The sequence below is a fragment of the Camelus bactrianus genome, chromosome 12 (genome assembly GCF_048773025.1).
Source record: "Camelus bactrianus isolate YW-2024 breed Bactrian camel chromosome 12, ASM4877302v1, whole genome shotgun sequence".
In the NCBI taxonomy this organism is placed as follows: domain Eukaryota; kingdom Metazoa; phylum Chordata; class Mammalia; order Artiodactyla; family Camelidae; genus Camelus; species Camelus bactrianus.
This window is the reverse complement of record NC_133550.1, coordinates 65,618,401-65,643,291: the sequence shown is the minus strand read 5'-3', so window position 1 is coordinate 65,643,291 and position 24,891 is coordinate 65,618,401. Positions and strand designations below refer to the sequence as shown.

Genomic DNA, 24,891 nt, shown 5'->3' with positions numbered 1-24,891 from the left:
CTGGAGCAGGTGGCACATGACCGAGACCTGACCGAAGCCCCTGAGGGAGCTGTCCAGCAGAGGAAACCCAGCATGCAGAAACCCTGAAGGGTGCACGGGCTCAGTGTGTGTGAGAAAGGGCAGGGAGGCTGTAGCTGGGGCAGAGGGAGGTGGGGAGAGCGGGGGGCTGTGGGGGTGGCATGGTGGGGAGGTGGCGGGGCTCAGATCAGCTGGAGAGCTTGTGAAGTAGTTGGCTGTGGCTGGAGCCCAGGGACTTGAGGTGAGAGTCGGAGCTGGAGTGGGGGGTAAGCAGAAGCTCAGACAGAGTGACTCTGAATGCAGACTTGTCTCATTTTTATCAAAATGGTAGAGGTCTAGCTGGCCTAGGAAGGAGCCCGAAGCTGCCCACGTCAGCCCTATTTCTCCCTTTACCGTTTCCTCTTCTCATTTCGAGGGGGAGGGAAGTGGGGCGAAGCAGGGGCCGGGGACTTTTATTCCTTTGTACTTTTTCTTCTTTCCCATCATATGTGGGACAAGTCTTCACACCACGGCCCTAACTCCGGTGCCTTTGATAAGCCTCACCATCTGCAGCTCCATCTAGATCTTGCCAAACTTCAGTCTGACAAATGATAAGAAACTTGGAGACATACCTCTGGTGGGTGTGAGTTCTGTGCCAGATTCGCTGCTTCGCTGCTTCCCGCGCCGGAGATCCATATGGGTTGCTTTGGGTTTTAAAAAAGCACATCGCCTCATGTCCTCTCGTTTTACGAGGAGAGGTGAATCAGGATTTGGCAGCAAACAAGGTGCTGAGATTTTTCTTTTGCCCGTGGGCACAAGTGCTCTCCGTGGCCAGGGCTCCACTCTTGCAGACAAAGTGATGGGGCTGATGGTGAATGCGCGAGCCCGTTTCCTTCCAGCTGGCACTGCGTGGCTCCTCCTCGCTGGGTGTGCCCCGTTCTGAACATTAAGATTATTTTGGCCAAAGCCCTCTAGTTGGAGGAGGTGGGAGATGTGCGTACAGTTTAGCACAGGGCTTTCGTTGCACGTAACAAACGCCAATTAATATTTGTTCAGTTATCATAGTTTTGTCATCTTTGTCACATTGAATGTGACCGTCATTACTGTCAGGATTGGCCCTGAGGAGGCATGTGTTTGTAGACATGTAACAGGGCTTCCTCGGAGTGTGGCTCTTTTCCAAGCAGGTGAAAAGAGGAGGGATTCATTCATCCATTTGCTCAAGCAGATGCACACTGAGCCTCGCACTCCGCCGGTGGCCGTTCTAGACCCCGGGAGCGGGGGGCGGGGGTAGCAGTGAACAGAACCCTGCTCTCAGGAAGCGGATGTGCAGGAGGGAGAGACAGACAATAAAGACAAGCATTAAATTAGTTGGTGAGAAGCACTTTGAAGAAGATGAGTGCTCGGGGTGGGGGCGGGGGCGGGGAAGGCCTTCTGGGTAAGATAACATTTGGGCCAAGACCCGAATGAAGTGAGGGAGGAGCCAGTGGGTGCCTGGGGAGGGACGTTCCAGGTAGAAGGAACAGCAAGTGCAAACAGCAAACGCCTTGAGGCAGGAGGAGCCTGGCTGGCATCTTGGGGAGCAGCAGAGTTGAGCCAGGGGCCGGGTGGCAAGATGAGAGCCAGTCCGTGGGGCCCTCGCCTTTGACCTGAGGGGCTGGGAGCCGCTGGAGGGCAGGGAGCAGAGGGCATGCTCAGCCTTCCGTTTAAACAGAATGCCCTGGCGGTTGCATGGAGACTTTCTGTGGGGTCGGGTGTGGACGCTGGAAGACCAAATGGGAGGCCGTTGCACCAGCCATCGGGCGTAAGGCAGAGAGACAGGGCTGGATGGTAGAAATGTTTTGAAGGGAGGGCTGCGGGCTCTCGGGCTAGGCTATACGTGGGATGTGAGATGAGGACCCAGCAGGATGGACCTGCTGGAGGGGACAGGGAGGCTGGGGGATAAGCAGGCTGGTCTGGCGAAGCTGGGATGTCTGTTAGGCTCTCAAGGTGGATATCAGCAAGGCGGGTGGAGATCCTGACCTCGCTCAGAGGAGGGGACAGAGACAGACACCTGAGGGCGATCCGGTGGTTATTAAGGCCACAGGGCTGAGCCACCTGGGAGTAAGTGGTTAGAGAACCAGGAGGCCCGAGGCCCATGTCTGCAGGCACCCAGAGTTCAGGAGGCAGGGGAGGAACCTGGCAGGCACCAGACAAAGCCAGAAGGAGGAGAACTGGGGGCAGGGGTGTGGGAGCCACGGGAGACGTGTGTCCAGGAAGAAGGGGCAGTGACCTGGGTGGAGGGCTGCAGCGGGGACAGCAAGACGGGCCCCCACGAGCCGCCAGGTCTGGCAGAGTCACCCTCACAAGGTCACAGTTTCTGTGGAGTGGTGGGTCCAAAACTGATTGGGTAGGGGAGACACGTGGGAGTTAGGGAGCAGGCAGCTCCAAGGGGGGATTTCTGCAAAAGGGAAGATGTGGCTGGAGGAGGAGGTGAAGCGAGGAGGGGGCTCGTTTCTAAGGCGTTTCACCGTAGTGGGCATGAGAGTGGAGTCGGAACCACGGTGCAGGAGCGGGTCCTCGCATGCCCGGGAGTGGCGGGGTCACACGTATCACAAGGGCAGCGTCCTGGGACGGGGGGAGGCCGATCGCTGGGTATGGAGGCAGACAGGCTGGGGGTATGGGGGAGCTTTAGGCTATTGCCTTCCAGTTGCTTCTCTTTTCTCTGTAAATAAAGAGGATTATCAGTGGAGAGGACGGAGGAGGGGTGGGAAGGGAGGGAAGGAGAGTGGAGACTGTGGGAAAGGCTACCTGGTGGTGGTGGGGCGTGGGGGTTGAGTGGACCACGCCGTAGAGGAGGATTACGATGCATGCCCAGTCGGGGGTGTTGGTGGTCTTGAGTGAGGGGACCCAGGTAAGTGCTCTCCAGCCACATCAGGTGCTTGGAATAGGTGGTGAGTTGGACTTGACATGGGTTAGAGGTTAGAATCTTGCCAAGACAGAGAGATGCAGGAGGAGGAGGGAGGTGGCAGGTGGTTATACAGATGGACCCATGGCTGGAGGGGAAGGGTGGTGAGGAGGAGAGGGAGGGGAGTGTGGAAAGGAGCCGGAGCAGCAGGTGGAGGTCTGGAGGGGAGAAGGCTGTTGGAGGTCAGCCGTCAGAGGAGGGAGCTGAAAGGTGGGACTTTCACGTGTTAATGTGGGGCTTGGTTTTGGAAAGCGGCAGTTATTGGTGACAAAGTGTGAGTCTGAACAGGCAGTGGTAACTTCTGGATGGGAGAAGGACCGGGAGCTGAGACTGGGAGTCGGACCCCACGAGTGGTGCTGGAGGCAGGGCAGGTGTGATGGGGGCAGGAGGGCCCCAGATGACCCAGCCAGGAGCAGCCAGGGAGGAGCCCTTCTCCCACCAGCTCAGTGGTTCCTTCCCAGGAGGGCTCTGCCCGAGGGCTCCTTCTGGGTCAGCCCCAGATCAGAGAAGATGCTGAGGAAATAGGGAACAAACCTGATCATCTTGGAATCTTCCCTAAACTCCTTCCTTGAGGTGCAGTAATTTTCCTTCAGCTCTGGGCTGGACTTGGATTTGATCTAGTACAGGATGTAGTCAGACCTCCCCGGATCTAGCCCTACTGACGGTCGTCACTCTTCATCCACAGTCCCACCGTCATGCCCTCCCGTCCTGCCCCAGCCTCCTCCTAGCTCAGATGTCACCTCCTGCAGGAAGCCTTCCAGACGGCTCCACTGGAAGTGTTTGTTGTCTTCTGTGAAGACGACAGCTCCTTGTTTGTCGCTGTTGTTTGGCACTTGTTTCCATGGGTCACCTTGACTGAATATTTATTTGCATGTCTTATCTTCTCCGTGGGAAGTGGGGTTCGGGGATGGACGTGAGTTTGAACCCCAGCATCATTATCGTCTAGCCAGGTGATGACAGGTGACTTACGTTGCCTCCCCGAACCTCGGTTCTTACTGAAGGTGGGGAAAGGTTACTTCCTTCGTGTGGGTTGGGAGGATTCAGTCACATGGCTATGGGCTGGACACACGTGAGCCCCCGAGGGTGTTTCTTTCTTTCACATAGAAGTTGCTCAGGGCAAGCACACAGCTCTGCATCTCCTGACCAAATGCCTCTGCAGGTCTGTGCCCGGTAAATATGCATTTGCTGAATTTGGGAAAGATGGCTATAAAACTTTCCTGTAATATCTTTTAAAAATTCAGAGGGGTTGAAATATATACTCATATTTTTCAGCTCCTAGTAAAAATAGTTTGCATATGGCTATGAAAAATAAAAATTGTCCAAGTCCAGCTATGCCAAAACTATAGTTTTAAAGTATCAATTAACAAAAAAGATTTTTTCATATGACTCTAAAAGGGAGTGAATTGTGTATGAAGCTTACTGCTTTATATCAGTAAGTTTTTTCTAAAAAACTAAGACCATTTACAGAGAAAATTGCTTTGAAAACATTCAATAAATGTAAAGTGTCCTTTTTTCCGTAGACGTGTCATTTTGCAGTACCTACGACCGTGAGTCTTTGAAAACATTTTATTTTACAAGAAGTATTTAAACACTTTCACTTTTTTTAAAATTGTAGTCTTGATTTTTACCACTGGAACTTTTGACTTTTCCTAAATCTCTTTTTATATACAGATTTTCAAAAACATTAAAACTGTTATCAAAGCCTTTAAGCTCATTGACATTAACAAGACTGGTCTGGTTCAACCACGTGAGCTGAGGAGGGTTCTGGAGACCTTCTGTTTGAAGATGAAAGATGACGAATACAAACAGTAAGTACACGAGAGTGTGGCGGGAGGCTGCTCGGCAGAACTTCAAACCAGCTTCACGGCGGGGCCTGGTCGGGCTCAGTGGGCCCAGGATGGTCCTCCCTCCCGCCTCCCCTGTTGGCTGGTTCTGAAGGAGGCACTCAATGGGCATTTCTCCCGTGCTGGTGAAGCTCTCCACGGGTTCTCAAAAGCGAGAGCTAATGGTTCTAGTTCCTCAAGCACCCTCGGGGAGAGTCATCTGGCCTGCAGCTTTGAGCACATCTCCATTATTTAAGCAATCCATCACCAAGTGTCCCTCTCTGCCTGCTTGGCATCATGCCCGCCATCCCATGTGTTTCCAGTTCACAGTTGATTTTTACTCAAAGCCCGGGGTTAGGAGAAGAGTGAAAAATTTCAGGATTTATTCGTCGGTTGGTATGCTCCCTGTTGGCTCTCCATCCTGATATAATAACAGACACTGAATTTGCCTTTGAGGACGGTCTTTGCTGAGGTTGGGGTGGGCATTGTAGCAGGGGGATGGTGAATAACGAATGCTGGGCTGCTTCACGGCATTTGAGAGCCGCCACCACCTGCTCCTGACTCGAGGGCAGTGTGTGGAGGCCTGCACAGTCATTTTTTTGAGCCTACAATAAACTCTGGATCATTTAGAAGAAGCCAAATGCTTGGCTTCTGTGGCCACTTGAGTTTTGAATGGAAGCCACTAGAAGGGCGGCCATGTTGAGCGTAATTTATCTAGTACTCAGCCAAGAGGTACTCTTCCTCTTCCTGCCTCTCCCTGGTGTTTCTAAATACCCTCCAGGCCATTAGCAAAAGTACCAAGCCTTGTTATTTCACTCTGAGCCTGAGAGTTTCGTGATACACTGCGGTTACAAATCGCTATGAAAATGGGTCGTTGTGATTGCTTACATAGTTTTATAAAGACGATGTTGCTTCCGTTAGTAGAGGAATTTGCTCCTGTAGCAAGAAGTCTAGAGGGCAGATGACAGTGTCATGGGCACTGCAGGGTCTGAAAAGCAAAGAGACTTTTTTAAAAAATGGTCATTTCCTAGTCTTTTGACTATTTTCTTCTTTTTCCCTCTTTATAACCCACCTCAGAATATAAAGGACATAATAGATGTTTTAATTTTTACATCTTTCTGACTGGGAAAGTGTCCAGAATAAGATCCAAACAAAACAAATTAAATAATTTTGTGCACGCAATTATAGAACAGAAGCAACACTCTTCTAAAGCAGGCAATCAAAAAACAAAGCAGTGTTTTATTTGACAATAAACCTTGTGTTTGGCACTGCAGTCTCCAACCTAGTAAATCTATAAAAAATGTTACTGTCTGTTTCCCCATCTCACAAGTATTGAATAATAAAGAACTCCACAAATTTTTATTCGAGATTTTTTTTTAAACCTTAAAAACAATACTGTTTGCATGATAAGGCTTGAGGAACTTAACATAATAGAATTGCTTTCCTTTAGAACAGAAGCGCAGGGGATCAAAAGGAGACCATTTCTTCAATTGCTTTAATGCTTTTCTTACTGAAGCTCAAGAAGATACTCTTTCCTTGAGAAGCTGCTTCAGCATTAACTTTGCCTTTTTAGTGTCTGAGCAGGAAACACAATGCATTTTTGAATCCTTTCTTTTATCTAACAGCTTTCTATTTAGTATCAGCCTTCAGTGCTTGGTGAGGTAGGAATTGCCTTGGGCTTCTAAGTCAGGCACACCTGGGGTGGGGTCTGTGTCTGCCCTCCCTGGTTCTAGGGCCTCGGGCAGCTCCTGGGCTTCCCTGAGACTCAGCTTTCTCCTAAAGAAATGGGGACCGAGGGAGCCCACCTTGCAGGGCTGGTGTGACAGTTCCACATAACGCGCCAAGCGCACCTGTGATGTGGCCGGCACGTAGTAGGTGCTCGCTTCACAGCGACGCTGTCGTAGTCATACAGATTCCACAAATGCCCTTCACTCTGAAAAACAGTTCTCTTTAGGCTGCAGAATATCATCCAGTCTGTGCAGCAAGAGGCAAGGGAGAAGATTATCGCCAAATTTACACTTAACCAGACAGTCCTGAGACCCGCTGGGTTTGGTTCTCGCTTTCCCATTCACCCCACCCTCCCCTCCATTGTCCCGCAGGACAAAGTATTTGAATCCGGGTAAAATAATTTATGAGCAGTCCTGAAAAACAAACAAACTCACTAGAGGTCAGCCTGCTGCTGGGGAGATGAATGAAGCCCAAGGCACAGTTCCGGGTGGTGATGCTGGAGAGGTTTTGGGGTTGATTGGCGTCATTCCCTTTGCACCTGAAGTCGGCTTTCCTGTGTGACTGACTTACCCTAGGTATCTGCAGATGTGTGGGTTCTCCTGCCCAGAGTTCAGCTCCCTGGGAAAATGGCCTTGGTTGCTGCATCTTAGGAGTGGTTCTGTCTCCCGTGCCTTGATTCTTGTTTTTAAAAAAAGCCTTTTGAGATACTGCATCCTTGGGAAATACTGAGGCTTTATTTTTGAAATTTAGTCTGTGGGAAATATTACCGTGGGGTTCTGTCTGTCTGTCCTCAGTGAATACGTGTTGGGTATTATGAATAGGGGGGAGTTTGGCATTAGGACAGGGCAGGATTCTCTTATGAGCAAATACCAGTTTGCAGGAATGCTGAATTTCCCCAGAAAACAGGAGAGTTGGTGATGAGATTTTTGTCCACATCCTGGATATGTTCCTGGAGCCGCAGGGGAGCCGAGGCTTTCTGTAGGGCAGCAACTTAAAAGGAACACCCTAGGTGCCACCTTCTGGGTTCCTGCGCTTGCAGCTTATTTGTGGCAGACCGAGACTACAGATGAAAGATGGAGCTGTTCAGGGAGTTTCAGTGTTAACATCTGGCAGCCATCATATCTCAGGATAATTTTTCTTATTAGAACAATAGGCAAGATCCATCAAAGTGGAAAAAAAAGTATGCATTGAAATGAATACATGACATTACTCTTTGTTAAATTTGGAAAACAGAAAAATAACAAATACTTTAAGTGATAATTACTAAATTTTTAGAAAGCATCATGAAATTAGGTAATTATAGAAACCAACACATATGGAGACAATATAACCAAACATTTTAAAACTGTCAATTTTTTTTATAAATGTAATAATGCAGAAATTATCTGGAAAACCATTTATCAAGTGGCAGATTTGAATAAAAGAAAATTCATTTTAGAAAGAAAAAAGAATCCAGACATTCTATTTATCTTAACTTAGAAAAAGAGTATCTCAGTATATTTCAGGGAGAGACATTGCTTAAGTGTTTTAAAATTTCTCTTTATATATAGAAATCACAGACTGCTCCAAGAAAAGCTCCCCCCTCCTACCATTAACTGCTTTAAAATGACACGCCATCCTGGGCATCCATTTCTCTCTGTGAAGTGATCTAGTTGGTGAAGAAGGTGGGCTATTTCTCCCCTCCACCAGCTCTAGATTTCTCTGGCTATAGAAATTTTATGCTGACTCATGGCCCAGATCCATCTCCCCTCCAATTATTAAAGGAAGCAGACCCTGTTTTGCTTTTGAGCACAGAGGTGGCCCCTCCCTCCTGCCAGAGGAGGGAGAAGACCCTCCCCAATGCAGGCAGGGCGCAGGTCCTGGACGTTCCTGTTCATTCAAATCTGTATGCAGCCATTTGGAGGCTGAGTGGAGTGATCTCCATAAAGTATCTGCATTTTTTATTTTTAATTAATTCATTTTATTTATTTATTTTTTAATTGAAGAACAGTTGATTTACAACGCTGTGTTAGTTTCAGGCGCATCTGCATTTTTGAATCTTACAGTAACATTTCCTAGGGTTTACTTCTTAATTCCAGCTCTAGCTAGAAACACACATTAAAATTAATGCCAACCCCAGTGTAAAGGAATCCTTGGTTAAACAAAAAAACAAACTTGCTTCATTTAGATTCTCTGTATCATAATTGCCGAATACTAATGAACATTTCTATTTTAGGTTTGCAAAACACTACAACATTGATAAAGATACTGCAGTGAATTATAATGTATTTTTGAAGAACCTCAGTACAAATAATGACTTGAACCTTAAATATTATATAAGAAGTCAAGGTAAGTATTTTTAAAGATTTCAGTAGCCTTTGGCATGGTAATTCCTCATCTGTGAATCTGTCCTGTGGAAATACTTTTCAAATATGGAAAGTGCATTATCCACAAAGACAGTCATGGTATCCTTATTTATGCAAATAACAAATGTCTAACAACAGGAGAAGGGCTAAGTGAATGACAGCATATCCACATGGTAGCATGTACAGCCACAAGCAATGATTTCCACAGTGTTAACAATGACATGGAAAATGTATGTGGAATATTAATAAATAATTGGAAAGAACCTCCAAAATACAGATTGTCATTAAGTTTAATATCTCTGGGTGTTTGGTTCTTTCTGCTACTTCTGTATCTTTAAAATGTTTTGATAATGAACATGTTATTCCTTTAATGATGGGAAAAGTTTTAAAACAAAAAGGCAAGCAGTTGAGTAGTTGGTATGGTCACACTGGACCTGGAAAGCCAGGCCCACAGGCGTACACCCTCGAGAAGAAAGAACTTTCCTTGTGCTGGTGGTCTTCATCCCAGCCTCATGTCTGGGGCTGTTGACCTGCTGCCTAGTTCTGGAGAGAGCAGGGGTCCAGGTCCCTGAGGATGAATGTGTGAAGAATGCAACTGGAGATTCTCCCTTCCAGGCCTTGGGTCGTTGGAGATAAGAATTTCTTGCCTCAGAGGGTTACCACCTGTGACTGGCTCATTCAAGATGGGTTGTCACTGCACGGTTTCAGCTTAATTCATTGCAACAAATATTCATTGAGTACCTTCTGTGAGTCTCAGGTCTGTCTGACTAGCAAACTTAAAAATCACAAATTCTCCGATTTCAGCTTAGTTTCACTAACTGAGATAGCTTATAGCAGAGTCCAGGACTCTACTTTTCAAAGCCTTCCAAATTTGGGGAATTACTAGACAATCTGACCCTGCTTACATTTTGTTAGTTCATGTGCACGTCCCTGTGCTCCTAGGCCCCTCACTGGGTACAAAGCCGAGTAAAATACTCTAAGAAGTATGTGTGCATGTGTGTTTGTCTGTATGTGTGCGTATATGTATCTTTTTTAACAGGGCAAGTAAGACACAAAACAAATCACATAAAAATAATATTAGAAACATCTATTTATTGTACTCTGTGTAGTTACTTTGTAACCCTTGATTTTGACTTTATTTCTCTCAAATAAAAGCACTGCGAGGTGGGTCTTATTATCCCATTTTTTAATATGAGAAAACTTGGACTCAAGGACGCTAAGTGAATTTCCCAGTGGTAAATGGTTTGTTTGTGTCGGCATCAACACTTGAACTGTTCGGCTCCAAAACAATTTAAATACCTGTAAGAGAAGAACAAAATGTCACGGGTGCTCACAGGAGGAAGAGGGATGCCTGATTCAGGGGACACTTCTGCAGGACCAGGGTTCACAGGATGTGCGTGACAAACACTGCGGGAATGAACATTCTAGTCCAAGCGCCTCTGCCGGGGAGCATGTCTGGCTGAAGCGTGGGCTGTGCATTTAGCTCAAGTGGGATAGAAAGTGGTATCTACCCTGATGATAGAGAATTTTCATCACAAATAAGTTCACACACCTAATTTGATAACCATAATAACTGACCTCACCTACTGAACATTTGTTCCATGCCAGGCACCAGGCTGAGCAGGCTTCTCGACTGTCTCTTTTCGTATTCCCTGCAGCCCTGGGAGGCAGGCACTGATGCAGATGAGTAAAAAGATTGAAATAAACGACCAAACCACTCCTACCACCCAGAAATAACCACTCTCAGCATTATTCCTGGTATCTTTCCATACATAGATATGGAAAGGGGAGACAGATAAAAATACAGTTGTAAAAATGGATTTATATAGGTGCTATTTTATGTAAGTATTACCTTTTACTTGAATGTATCAGAAGAATCGAAATGGAAATGATGCTAAAGACAATGTCGAATATATCTCTTTTGGCTGCATGTAATGCCGTGGTCACACTTTCCCCTTCAGAACATCACAGACTTTGATCCCTTGCCTTCTGGTACTGAGTCTGCTATGCAGATGCCTGAAGATGGTCTAATTTTCTCCCTTACTGATGATTTGCTTTTTCTAGCTGGTTGCCTGAAGAATTATTTATCCCTGAATTTTGCTGGCTTAGCTAGGATATGTCTTGGTGTTAATAAGCTTTCTGCATCAGTTTTCCAGAACACAGTGAATTTTCAATCTGAAACTCAATTCTCTCTTCATTTCAAAGACCTTTTGTTTGTCTGTTTTTATACATCTTTGAATAAATCTTCTGTTCCATTTTTCAGACTGACCTCAGTGATACAAACTCCTTATGTTGGATTGTTTTCACCTTCTGTATTAAGTTCTCTTGAAGTGCTTTATTCTGTCTTTTCCCTCCATATTCACCATCATCATCTTCGGTCTTTTAGCTAGAGCTGTAATTTGATTTTCACTAAGGTCTATTCTAGTCCTTGCTGTGTCAGCTTTATTTATTACTTCTGTAATGCCATTTCCTTTGGCTTGCTATAGTGTTTTCCCCTCTCATTTTATTGTTTTATCATCTTGTTATTGAGCTCTTGTTTTAAAGAACTCATGTTCCTATTAAAATGTTCTGTGAAGTAATTTTGTACCTAGAATTACATTTTCTTCCAAGTTGGGATCTTTGCCTTTTTGCATTATTCTCCTCTCCTTTCTCCTCTTTCCACCAACCCCTTCCGCCAATGTTTTCCCCATAGAGTTTGTGTAATTTTTAGAAATTTGGATTGATTGAGCATCTTTATTCCATTATTCATCTTTAGTTAATCAGAATCTATCTTCAAATAATATTACACTAATTCACACGAATTATAAAGACTTTAAACAGTATTTTCTGAATTCTTCTCTCCTGTCCTCTGTTACATGACTGTCATACATTGTACTTTTACATGCACTGTAAACACAGGATACATTGCTCAGCTTCTATTTGTCTGCTGGGATTTCCTGTCTGTTCATTCATTAGTATTATATTTTCCTTCAGATTCTCAAAACACTATTATTTAAAAATTTTAATCTGCAAATTCCAACATCTAAGTCATTTCATGCTTTGGTTTTTATTGATTAATTTTTTTCTTAAATGTGGATCACAGGTTCCTGGGTTTTATTTTTGTTTTTTGTTTTTTGTTTTGGGTGTGTGTGTGTGTGTATGTCTAGTAATTTTAGAATTTATCCCGGATATAATAAATTTTTCATTGTAGACACTATGGATTCTGTTACATTCCTCTGGAGAATTTAAGTTTTTGTTTCAGTAGCCAGTTTACTTTAGTAGAAGACTAATCTTTGTCTTCCCTGAGGGGGTTAACACAGGAAATATTGGTCCTGCTGTTTTGGTCTTAGCTGGGCCTCTGGTTGTCTGTTCCACACATCTGTAGTTCAGGGCTTAGCGAGAGATTTTGGCAGAGTTTATTCACAGACTTCGGAGATCCTCTTCTATGCCTTTCTTTTTGGGCTTTGTATCCTACGTTCCAGCTGCTGTGGTAGTCTGAATTCTCTTTTCTGATTCCTAAAACCGGTAAGACACTGGGTTTATATCCAAACTCCAGCTACTTAGTATGTTTCCAGCTGAGGCTTGCCCTCAGGCAAAAGGCCAAATAACAGGAAACTCAAAGAGTGTTATTCCATTTTTCCAAATATTAACTCCAGTTTATGTCATTTGCTCTCCAATGCCTGCAGATAGTTTTCCGTTTCTATTTTGGCTGGAGTTTATAATTGTTATCTGCTGGGACGGTTGGTTCAATGTGAGCCAGCTCACCATAACTGGAAACAAAACTTTCTGGCTGCCCATGTAAGTTTCTTCTTGCTTCAGTTTATGCTAGTAAATTTATTTATTTATTTGTTTTGATAATTTTTACTATTTTTTCTTTTGCTTATTTTATTAAGTATTATAAGAAGGGAATCTCCAGTTCATATATTTGCAGCAACCATTATCTATGACTTTTCTAAATATAGAACAATATTTCTTTTCCATAATTTTGCCGTGTGTGTCACTGTGAACCCCCATTAGAGTTCCACTGCCCCAGGGTGGAGCGCGCACAGGACGCGGCATCAGAAAATGGGGCCTGGGACCTGCCCCACCAAGCGAGGCCTGCTTGGCTCCCCGTCTCTCTGCGAGGCTCCTGCAGCTTCTACGCTCTGAGAGCCCATGTTTCAAGTGCTGGGCCCACTGAAGTCACAGAATTCCAGACTGAATTCTAAAGACCTGGCTTTGTATTTTATCATGTAGCCAGAGGGATCCACTGGGGAAGACTTACTTTTTTTCTTTTCTTTTTCTTCTTTCTTCTTCTTTTTTTTTGAGGTAGGAAATGGAATTCCAGATGACTAGCAGTTTGTTAACTGCAGCTGAGTAGTTATAAATGTGCTTAATTTGAGTGAAGCTTATTTGCAGACATTTTAGGAAATAAATCTGGGAAACCATTTGTGATTCTTTGCAGTCGACTTTGAGACAGAAAATGGCTATATCTTAGATTTATTTTATTATCTTTTATTATAAAAGTAATACATGCCTGTTGCAAAGAAGGCCAGAAAACACAAAAACACAAAAGCACACTTCCCTGTAATCCTACCACTGTGTTCTTTTGGTATGTTATCCTCCTAGGTTTTGTTTCTGCTGTGTAGACGGATGGATGGATGGATGAATAGGAGGAGATATTGGCAAATACTCAAAATATTAAAATGAAAATTAAATTATACTGGTTTTCCTCTTTTTCAGTCATGAAACAATATCAAGGAAAAATCTTTGCATTCATGATTTAGACAGGCCCTTTTCTCCACCCCCAAACAGTAAAAAAAAAAATCCCCCAATTTTTATTATGGACATTTTTAAACAGATAAAAATAGAGAGATTAATAAAGTGAACACTTCCCCCTCCATTTACTGACCACCCAGACCAATCAGAGGCAGTTTTTCATACCAAACACATTCAATCACCTACAAAAAGTCTATTCCTAGACAGGCCCCTTGTTTTTAACGTCTGTGCAGAATTTCATAGGCCGGATGAACTGTGATTTATAAAACCAGTCTTCCGTTAATAGACATTTGAATTGTTCCATTTTGTCCCCTTCTTATAAACAGCACAGAACATATCTCTACTTTTTTTTTAATTAAAAAAGAAAGAACATATTCTTGCACATACGTGTGTGCTGAGTGGCCCGTTGTTCCCCGGTGTAAAGCTCTAGGAGGGGATTTGAGGATATTCAGGTTCCAGGTTTTCTGTACACAGGCCAGAGCTGATTCCTTTCTTTGTCATTTGCCTTGATCCTTGCCTTTGTAACAAGTAGAAAAAAATACTAACCCGTGCTAATTAGACTTTTTAAGTTACCAGTGAATTCGAGCAGTGTTTCATACATCTGTTGGCTTTAAGTCTTTTTTCCTGTGAATTACCTTTTTAAACCTTAGTCTATTGTGCAATTGGGGATTTGTAGTTATCTTACTGATTCATAAGAGCTACTCATATACTGTGGAAATTAACCTGCATTTCTCATGTATGTCAACAGTAGTTTTTCCCACTCATTTTTTTCATTATTATTTGTGTGGTTTTTTACCAAACAAAAATTAAATATTTATGTTGTCAGACCTATCTATTATTTAAGCGATTTCTGGCTCTAATGTGTCCTTTGGAACACAGTGATTATGTATTATATATATTATGTCGTATTTACCTTAATTTCCTTCGACTACTTTTACGGTTTTGTCTACTTGGAGTACATTTACTCTGTCTAGGTTTATCCTCAATAAAGTAGCAAGTAGCTTCATTTTATTTTTTTCTAAAAGGTTTGTCCAGTTATATCAACATCACTTACTACACAGTTCATGTTTTCAGTTTATTCAAGTCTTAACTTTTACCAGACAGGTAATGATGCAAAGGAAACACTTACTATTTAAGTGTAGCTTTGACAGTCTTAATACACTGAAGTTCTTTTGTTTTAATAGAAGTCTTGTGGGAGGATCAACAAGTCAGAAATTCCAGAAAAGAGTGCCTCCCCAGTGCTGTTTCATCTGAAGACACCTGGAAAAACTCCTCCTTGGATGAAATCGAGAGGACCTTTTGCCAAGAGGTGAGAGTGTCTCCCTATTGCCAGGGTCACCAAGGTGCGACCAGAGGAAGGGCACAGCTGCGGGAAACCAGTAGGCCTAGGTAGTATTTCTAAACTGTGTTTGGAACCTACCTCCACCTCCCCAAACCCTGAGGCCTCCTCCAGCTCCTGATAACAGCAGTGCACTGTGACAGCAGCGGTGATGAGAGCTGGGTTCCTATGCGCCTCCATGGTGCCACTCGCATACTGAATCCAATAAGAAATGTTTAAGATTTATGTAAAGACATCATACAGCTTTACTGAGTAAAATAAAGGAAAACTTGAATAATGTTTGAATGCTGAAATGAAGCGGTCTTTTCTAGTTCTTGGAGTGGGAGATTCAATATTAACACCTGTTCTCCCTACACCTGGGTGGAGATGTATATATAATATTTTTTTCTTTTGAAAAGTTACAATAGGGGGCTTATCCTTTCACATATAAAATATTTTATAAAGGTCTAATAATTAAGACAGAATGGCGCTGGTGCAGCAGTGAACATTCAAATTGATTTAAAACATGGTTGGAAAATGGCCCGATCGTTACATATGAATTTAGCCTATGATGGAGGCATTCCAAGAAAGGAGGGGGGGGACAAGGGAGTGGAATATTCAGTAATTACTACTGAGATAATTTGCTCGCCAGCCATTTGGGGGAGGAAAGCTTGCATTCTTTCACTCTCCACACCAAAATTAATTCTATATGCATCAGCTATTTAAATTTTAAAATAAATAGTGTGGGTAAAAATTTTTAATCTTGAAATTTAGACTTTTAAGCATGAAGTAAAGCCCCCAAACCATAAAGAAGACAACTGATAAATTTGACTATATTAAAATGAAAAAGGTTTTGTACAGCAAAACTTTGTAAATACAAACAATAAACCTGGCAAAACGTGTACCCCTTAAGTGACAGATAAATCGTAACTGTCCCTAACATGTAGAACTTTTATAAATTATTAACATAAAAATGTCAGTAGAAAATTGTCGATGAGGAAAAAATTAACAAAAGCCCCTATTGACAGGGGCATTGAGAGGGAGCACATTAATATTCTGTTGGTAAATTGGTAAAACTTATTTTCTCTTGCTGTTAATGAATGTATTGTTTTCATGAAAACATGACCATTCCAAAACACATGACCGTTACAAAAAATGTAAGCAATTCTGAAAAGTACAAAGAGGAAGGTAATAAATTATTAAAACTCTACCACCCAGAAATAATCAAAGGCAGCATTTGGTCACCGTAATTCGAAGCCTGACTTTATTCACACACATAGGAGGACGGCCGCCTCTGTGGGTAGGTGGATACGTAGACAGAAATCGTTTTATAAGAAGAGATTCATGCTCCTTTTTACAAATAAGGCATATTTAATTTAAATTTCTTTGAATTTACCAGAAGTTAAAAAAAAAAATCACCATCGCCCTCGTCATTAGCCCTTTTATGGGTCTGTCCCTGTGCCAGGCAGTGTCGTAAGCCCCAAGCAGCTCCAGGAGTCAGAAAACCCAAGGGCTTCTCTCAGTGCTGTCCTCAAGTGAGGCCAAAGAGATCTCTGAACTTTGGACAAATATTTCTGTATCACAAGAGATATTAGGTCTCAAAAGGGATCCTGAGACAAGAAAAGAGGCTAAGAAAGCCATTAAGAGTTGGAGAAGTGATGGCGTTTTAGGTTGTCTCCCTTACAGGCAGTGTGGGCCGGTTCTCTGCTGTGAAACTCCCTGTGACCAGCGCTTCCTGTTTCTTCCACCCTCCCTCCCACCTCATAATTTCTGCTGTTCATATTTTCTTAGTCAGAGTTTATAGTATTTACATTCTATTCTGTTACCATAATTCCCCCAGTTGTTTTGCCTTCATTTTCTACTTACATGGATTTAGTGCACATCACTGTACTGCAATGCGAGCATGGCTTATCCTTTCCAGAGTTCTTTATTTTGACTTATTCTTTGGTTGGCTGGATTTCATTGTCAAGTAATTCCCTCAAGAAAGGCTCATGGGTGCTTTATTCACATTTGAGACTATCTTCCCCCCCCCCCCACCACCCTTTTTTTAAACTAGAACAACAACTTGGCTGAGTATAATTCTTCCATCATTCTTTCTTTTCCTCAAAGTGTTGTATTTCTACGTTGTCTTCTGGCATTGGGTGTCCTTGAGAAGAATCCTGAGGCCAACTGATTTTTTCCCCGTTTTCTACCAGGATGCCTAAAGTAGTTTTTCTTGTTCCTTGAAGTTAGAAAGCAAAACTAAGCTTTCTTGCTTAGTTTTGAGCATTTTTGTTAAAGTTTCCTGGAACACAGTATATTCCATTGATGTACAGATTCCGTTCTTCTCAAGTCGCTAAAACCTTCTCCCTCCATCCTTCCTTCCTGTCTTCCTTCCATCTTTCCTTCCTTCCATCTTTCCTTCCTTCGGGGGTGCTCCCAGATATCCTTAGATTGGGTCATCTTTGTCCTTGATGGCTGCCCTGATCGCTCAGATTGCCATAACCCTTTTGTCTTTTTCCTCTGCCTTCATTGAGAGTCTTCCAAGCCATTCCTTTACTACTAATTTTAATCTCAGCCTTGTCTTCTTGGTGTTGCTAATTTATTAGTTCCTGTAATGATGATGTTTTTGTTTTCTATTTTCTTAGCTTTGAAGTATCCTTCTAATCTCTTTCATTGTTTTTTCATCTCGTCTTCAAGCTTTTCTTTTAATGAATTTATATTCTTCTTTAGTTTCTTTTTTATGGTACAAAAGCTGGTGATGTGTTTATATATTTTTTTGTATTGTATTTTCTCACCAAGTGGATTCTCTGTCTTTTGCTTGATTTTTGCTTGTTTCTTTCTTTTCTTGTTTCTTTCTTTTCTGTAGTGTGTTTGCATAGTTGCAAAACCAGTTATTTTCACTGTTTGTGCCTAGGATGAGATTCACTTACATTATGGGTATAACTGTATTATAATTTTCACTGCTGTACAGTTTTCCATTAGCAAAATATACACAAATTATACATACTCCTGTGGATGGACATTTGGATTGCTTCCTGCTTTGTGCTAACCCAAATGGTGTCACTGTAAGTGGTTGCTTACACATGTTCTGGGGCGTATGTGCAGAGGCTTCCCTGGGAGTTACCCCACAAGTGGCACTCCTTGCTATGCTGGAGGGACTACGCTCCTCAGTTTGAACTGGCAGTGTCCAGCTGTTTTCTGGAATGCCAGTTTGCACTCCCAGCAGAAAAGCGCGAGTGCTCCCGTTGTCCTGTGTGCTCGCCAACACTTGCTATCAGTAGTTTTACATCTTTACCAGGCTGATGCCAAGTGAATGGCATTTCAGCTATGATTTAATTTTCATTTCCCTTTTTACTGACGTGCCAAACAGCTTTTTGGGTTTTGCAACCTTTCCTTAGAACATTTTTGGTAAAAGTGTATCCATTTTTAACAAATATTTATTGAGTGCCTACTGCATGCCAAATTGTGCTTCATCTTAGGTAATTATTAGTGAACAAAACAGGCACAGCCTTGGCTCTTGTGGAGACTGCATGACCTCACATCAGGGAGAGAGATGTCACACAAATACACGTTCATGAACACAGTTTTCCTCAAGGCGCTGACAGAAGAGGACAGGCTGTTATAGGAGAGACTAACAAGGGGGCCTCATCTAGATGGGGGATCAGGGAAACATTTATAAAAACCAAATGTGTAAACGTGGAAAATGGGTGTATCTTTCACTTGTCCATCAGTAATATGATGGCAGCCATACGTCATATAGAAGTGCGACGCAGAGACACCTGAGTCCTTATGGGAAACGTTTCATGATAAATTGTTAAGTGAAAAGAACATTCGTCAAAACTGAAAGCATAGTATGATCCCACTTTTGTAAAATTATAATATGTGTTTATGTGATCGTTGCAGTTTTGGAGCACTATGCAAAGCCCTGTGAGTAGCCAGACTTCCAGGTGTCTTTATGTCCTTTTTTATACTTTGCTGAATTGCTTGCATTTTTTCCTTTTGCTTCATCGTAAACAGTTACGATGAAAATTCCTAAAAGGTTCTGCATGTCGCAGAGACATTACTGCTGTTTCACTCCTGCGCTTTTTCTAAGAGCTCTGGATTATGTCAAAACACCCTCCTGAAAAAAACCTTATTGGAGACCAAATGTCATTAAGATATTAAAAGTGGATTTCATTAATCCAATAAATACACTGAGACCAGACTTCGTGTCTGGCTCTGGCTTCTCTCCATGAGCATCTTCCCCTAGGCAACCCGCCTCCCGAGAGATGGGCAAATTTAGCCATATTTTGGGTTAATTCTGTGCAACTTTGTAAGAAGCTTAGGCCCTGTGACTCTAGATCCTTGTAAAGACTTCCCCGTAGGTTGCCAGTGTTCTCGTGCACCCTAAGGAGTGTCCGTGAATCCACTGCTTATTCCTTTAGTGGATGGGGGCTCTTGTACTATAGTTCAACATCCCAGCAGCCTTTTAAACAAGTCACCTTTTACACCAAGTTGGCCCTTATCTTGTTTATCTCTTTATTCCAGCTAGCAGGAAAAAGTAAATTCAGACCAAGTGGAGAGGGTCGGAAATATTGAAGAATATTGTAGTAAACAGCAGGAAAACCTTTGGAAGGAAAACTAATCTTCACAGCATTTTTATGAATCATATAAAAATCAGTGGTTAACCTACTTTACTGCATTTTAGAAGTCCCACAAGCAAAGCTCATTCACCCTGGTTCTTTGTAATTCCCCGTGAAAAAAAAAAAAGCTAATTAAAGAAATGTCCAATGTGTACTATGTTTATGAAGTCCTTATATTAACAATTTCCCTTACAGTAAGAGCTACTTCTGTTTTTAATAAAATGTTACCAGCTTTTTGTTTGATTGACCTGACTTAATCAGGAAGAGCATCGCATGGGCTCACAGTAGGAATGGCTTGAAAGTATATTAAGAAAGATGTATCAAACTGGCAGATCCACCAAGTATTTTTAGCTCCAAAATTTGAGTTAGAGCGATTATACGTGCTGTTTTTCCCTGAGAAACTTGTCTGCCTTGTCAGTTGAGTAGCTGTGATGGGGGATACTGTTTCGTAGGGAGCTCATCAATTAAACATTTGAAGTTCAGTACATGCCAGGGTAACCTTTTTGATCAGTCTTGGAAAGGAAAATGTGAAGAGGTTTCGATGAAAATAAAGTGGTTGAACAGCTCCGTGCAGCTGATTTCTGTGAATGCAATATTCTTAATTTTAATTCATCACAGTTTTTGAAGTCCTATGAAAAGGTTGAAAAGGCCCTGAGTGCAGGGGACCCCTCCAAAGGTGGATATGTATCTCTGAATTACCTAAAGATTGTCCTCGACACCTTTGTGTACCGATTACCAAGAAGAATTTTCATCCAGTTAATGAAAAGGTAAGAGTCTTGTTGTCTCCTTGACTTTTTTTTTTTTTCTTTTACAAACGTCAACTGTGAGAATAAGGAACAGCTTCATTTATTTTTTATTAATGTTTTAGACTTTTTTTTTTACTATTGAAAATTTCAAACACATGCAAAGGTAAAGAGAATAATATAATGAATCCACTAATGCACCCACTACCCAGCTCCAACATCCCATGCACGGTCCGTCATTTCACGCCCAGATTTTTTTTTTCAGATTTTGTTATATTTATTTTTAAGTATTTCATGTTTTAAATATTATAATTGGCACTGTTTTTTATGAATTTCAATATCCAATTATTTGTTGCTAGTATATGAAAATATAATTGACTTTTGTATATTGGTTTTCTATTCTGTGACCTTAATAAACTCACTTACTAGTTCTAATTGCTTTTTTTTTTTAAGCTGTCTTTTTATTGAAAGTAATAAATTAAGACATTCATCTTCAGGTGGTTTCACCTCTGCATATAAGAATCAACAACATGTACATTAGGATGCTCACAGCGTTGAGTAGACAGGAATTCATCTCAGTAGCAACAACATTCACTGACCTCAGAAAGAAAACTTTCCGTTTGTAGTTATTGGCTAGTCTTATACATTGTAACTTTCCAATAATATAATACTTTAAAATTAAAAGGTTTTGAGGAATTCACATCTTCTGTGGCTCTTCCTCAAAATGAAGCCGTTGGCCATTTGCTGGAGGCACTAAGACCCCATCCGGTCGTCCTGCGAGCCAGCACTTACGGTGGGACCGTGGCTGCTGGTGTCGGCAGTCACACAGCACTTTTGGTCTTTGGCAAAGCTGATGAAAACCTGAGTTTTCAAGGGAAATAAAGCCATTAGTACTTGGTAAACTTGGTAAAGGGAAGAAAGAATGTCAGTTCACACACACACATACACACGTGTGTGGGCACAATGGGAGAGCAAATAAGGAGAAAACTAGATTCCATAGGCGTGCCCGGATATTTTTGAAACAAACACCAGACATCATGTTTCATTGGAGGGACCTCACCATGTCTCTCAATAAGAACTCTTCTTAAAAACATGGCGAAAATACTGTTTCACACCTAATGGAATTATCAGTAATATTAATAAGTATCCAGCAGGGTTCAGATTTAACTGATTGCCTCACATTTGCTTTTACAGTTGGAGCCAAGATCCCAATCGAGTCTGTACATGGCAATTGACTGATGTGCCACAATTCTTTTCTAATCTGTAGGATCCCTCTCCATTTGTTCATTTTTTTTCCCTTATGATACATTTGTAGAAAAAGTCTGGATATGTGAAGTTTCTTATAATTTAAGTCTGACTGATTGGAACCCTCAGGGACATTTAACGTGCTCTCCTGTCCCCTCCCCAGCCCTCTGCCCCGAACTGATAGGTATACAGATCCAGGTTCAATTTCTGGGACGAGAACACATCACAGGGTATAGAGAGCAAGCTGGCTGTCTTTCTTTTTGTGATGTTAGCAGCCCCTGTTGATTGAACATATATCCGTTAATTCACTCGGTATTGTAAAGTGGTGATTCTCTGTGTCTCTCATTTCTTCATTTACTGGTGGGAGCTCTTCTGTCATGGGAACTTCCCCTCTCCAGCTATTTGGTAACAGTGAAACACAGGGTGAGAAAGGCAGGGCATCCTTGGTCCTTTCCCTCCACTTACGACTTTTCAGAGTAATGATTGGTTTCCTAGCATCCTCCCAAAGTGAGCAAGGAGTGATTTTTCTTTAAAAAAAGTTATTATGCACTCATGAATGTTAGCATATTTGATGTGTTTCGGTTCATTACAGTTACTCTTTTCATTGATACTCAATTTGTTCCATCTTGGCCAGTGGGAACCTGAGCCCTGTTGCTGTGACTCTGAGAGTCTCTGCTAGCTTTCGTGCCCCCTGGTGCAACCAGATGCTCTGGGCTCTTCTGGTACCTCTCTTGCCCTAGGCCTGGAATCAGCCATTTCTCCAAGGACCCCTGTTTCCTTTCAGTTGGAAGTGGTATATACAGACCACACTCTGGGGGAGGAGTACTGCCTTTAATTTACCTGGTTCTCTGTCCAGGTAACTCAGAGAACCCTTTCTCAGGGGAAGTGGGGTGGAAGCTGATGGAAAGATTGTCTTGTGAAACTCGGAATAGTTGGTGGACACCTTGGGGTTACCTGGAAAGGATGTACATGAGAGAAGAAGGAAAAACCAGTATTCAACCAGACCAGCTGGACCCGTTTCCCACAGCCCTTGCCTTTCGTTCTCAGCACCCTGTACATCCAGAGGGAGTCACCTGTGCGTTACCAACGTGGCCTCTAGAGTGAAAGGCAAAATTTGGCCCTAGGAGTCAGTATTGCCGTGGCTCAGAGGACAGCTCTACTGTCCTGCCCATACATGGCGCCGTCTTTTAGGAACTTCTTCTTGAACAGCTAAAAGTTTACAGCCATTTCTTTTTGTTTCACTTTCAGAATTATACAAATAATAACTTAGCAGCAATAATAGAAATCAAAACCAAAAAGTCACCATCCACCTTACCTAACAAATTTACTGTTTTCATTTTTCTACATTCTCTTCCACTTTGTATCCATATACATGTACAATTTTTATATATTAGTAATCGGAATGCATCCACAGTTCTATATCATGCTTTTCAAATAGGAATGCATATTATAGTCATTCTTCACATTGGTTTCACAGTCTTCAAAATTATAATTTTAATGGATGCATACTGAGTGCTTTTCTCTGCTAGACATTGTGGGAGGTGCTAAGAATGCAGAAATAAATAACAGATAGCTCCAGAGTGGCTTACCAGAGTGACGATGGCCATGGAGACTATGACAGTGCATAGAGGGAGTGTGTTAGGAGGCTGAGGGTGGCCAGCAATGCAGTGGCGTGAACCTGTTCTAGGCAGGGGCCCAGGGATTTCTGAGTCCTGACCTGTGCAGCATCCACCAGAATTCCCAGTGGAACAGGGCACAAGGGGCAACAGCAAGGTGATCTCCCGAGAGCTGGTGTGAGGAATGATAATGAGGGGTGCCTCCTGTGCACGTGGAGGCACCTGGATGTGAACATTGTCGTGTCTTCCTGGCCAGCTGTTTCCTTTATAGTCATATTGTTACCCCTTTATCCCTCTGGTCTGTGTGGTCTATCTTATCTGCTGTGAAAACACCCAGACAGTTTTCTTTCGATTCATGTTTGTCGGGTACCTCTTTTCCCAGCCGCTCACTCTCACTCTTTTATTGTTGTATTTTTGGTTTATTTGGTGTATTTGTAATTGGTGTGTTTCTTGTAAATATCCGTATTTTTTAATTCCACAATGAATATCTTTGCCTTTTCCTTTGTTCAGTTTAGTCTGTTTCCATTTATTGTGATGGATGTGTTTGGATTTTCCCAGCACTTTGCTTTGTGCTCTCTGGGATTTACTGGGCTCTTTTCTTTTTTCTTTTTTCTCCATCATGTTTGGTTCTGGCCGAGTTTTTCTCATCACTGTTTTTTTCCTCCACTGCCTTGAAACTTAAATATTTTGTTTCTATTCTTATATTGATTGCCTTTAAATTTTTAATATGTGTTCTAAACTTATAAAGCATAAAGTAAATCAACATTTCTACCGTCCCGAATAAAACAAGCACTTTCAACCGTCACGTTACCAGGGCTGGTGCCTTGATCTGCTCTTGTTTTGATAGTACTTGAATTAGTCGTTATTATTGGTTGTTTGTTTTTTGTACAGTCCATGCTTGTTTAGGTTTTCCCATATTTCCCAGGTTGTTGGTAAACTCCTGGCTTACCCCTTCCCTGCTTTTCAAATCTCACTCCTTCCTTCTGAATTAAATTTCCTGAAGTCTGTCCTTTGGTAGTCTTTTTAGTGAGATCCTGTGAGTGATAAGTCAGTGTTTGTTTTCAGAAATGTCTATTTTCCCCTTATTTTTAAGTGAAGATTTAGCAGGGGATAGAGTTCTTGTTTGAGAGTCTGTCCCTCTCAGCACCTGGAAGACACTCTGCGTGGTCTCTGGCCTCCACTGTTGCTCCGAGTGCCAGTCCCTCCTAGGGGCTCTCTTGTGTTCTTTTCCTGGTTGCCTTTAGGATCTTCTCTTTTTATTTCTGGTCCTTTGCAGTTTCCCTACAATGTATTTCAGTGTAGATGTCTGTTGTTTAATCTCCCCAGACTCATACTGTCTCGTTCTGAGGATTAATGTCTTTCATGGATTTGAAAACATTCTCAGCTGTTCTTTTTTTCTTTAATTGAAGTATAGTCGATTTATTTAGCTGTAATTCTTTGAATGCCATCTCCACCCCATTCTCATTGGTCTTTTTCCTTCTGGACTCCTATTAGGTAAGTGTTGGACCTTCTCATTCCAGTTTCCGTATATCTTAGGCTGTCTTTTATATTTCCCATGTCTTTATCTCTGGGCTGCATTCTGGCTACTTTCCTAGAACCTGTTTTGATTCACTAATGTTCTTCAACTGTGCCACATCTCCTCCCAGCCCTGCACAACCCCTGTCTCCTAACCCCTAAGTTGACGTTAAAACCCAGACCCCTTAGAGACTCTGTCAAATCCGAGGCTGTATCAGCACATGCTGCTCTGTCCTGGTCTGGTACCTTGGGATGCTGTGATGACAGCTCACACTC

General features: G+C 42.5%; 1 protein-coding gene across 1 annotated transcript in view; it reads left to right on the top strand.

The window, feature by feature from the left end:
- The window catches only part of EFCAB6 (EF-hand calcium binding domain 6), a 207,698-nt gene that overhangs the window by 55,601 nt on the left and 127,206 nt on the right, over window positions 1-24,891 (top strand). Inside the window, exons 7-10 of the mRNA XM_010960181.3 lie at window positions 4,613-4,749; window positions 8,708-8,820; window positions 14,759-14,883; window positions 20,115-20,263. Coding sequence (XP_010958483.2) covers window positions 4,613-4,749; window positions 8,708-8,820; window positions 14,759-14,883; window positions 20,115-20,263 — 524 coding nt within the window. The remainder of the gene's footprint in view (window positions 1-4,612; window positions 4,750-8,707; window positions 8,821-14,758; window positions 14,884-20,114; window positions 20,264-24,891) is intronic.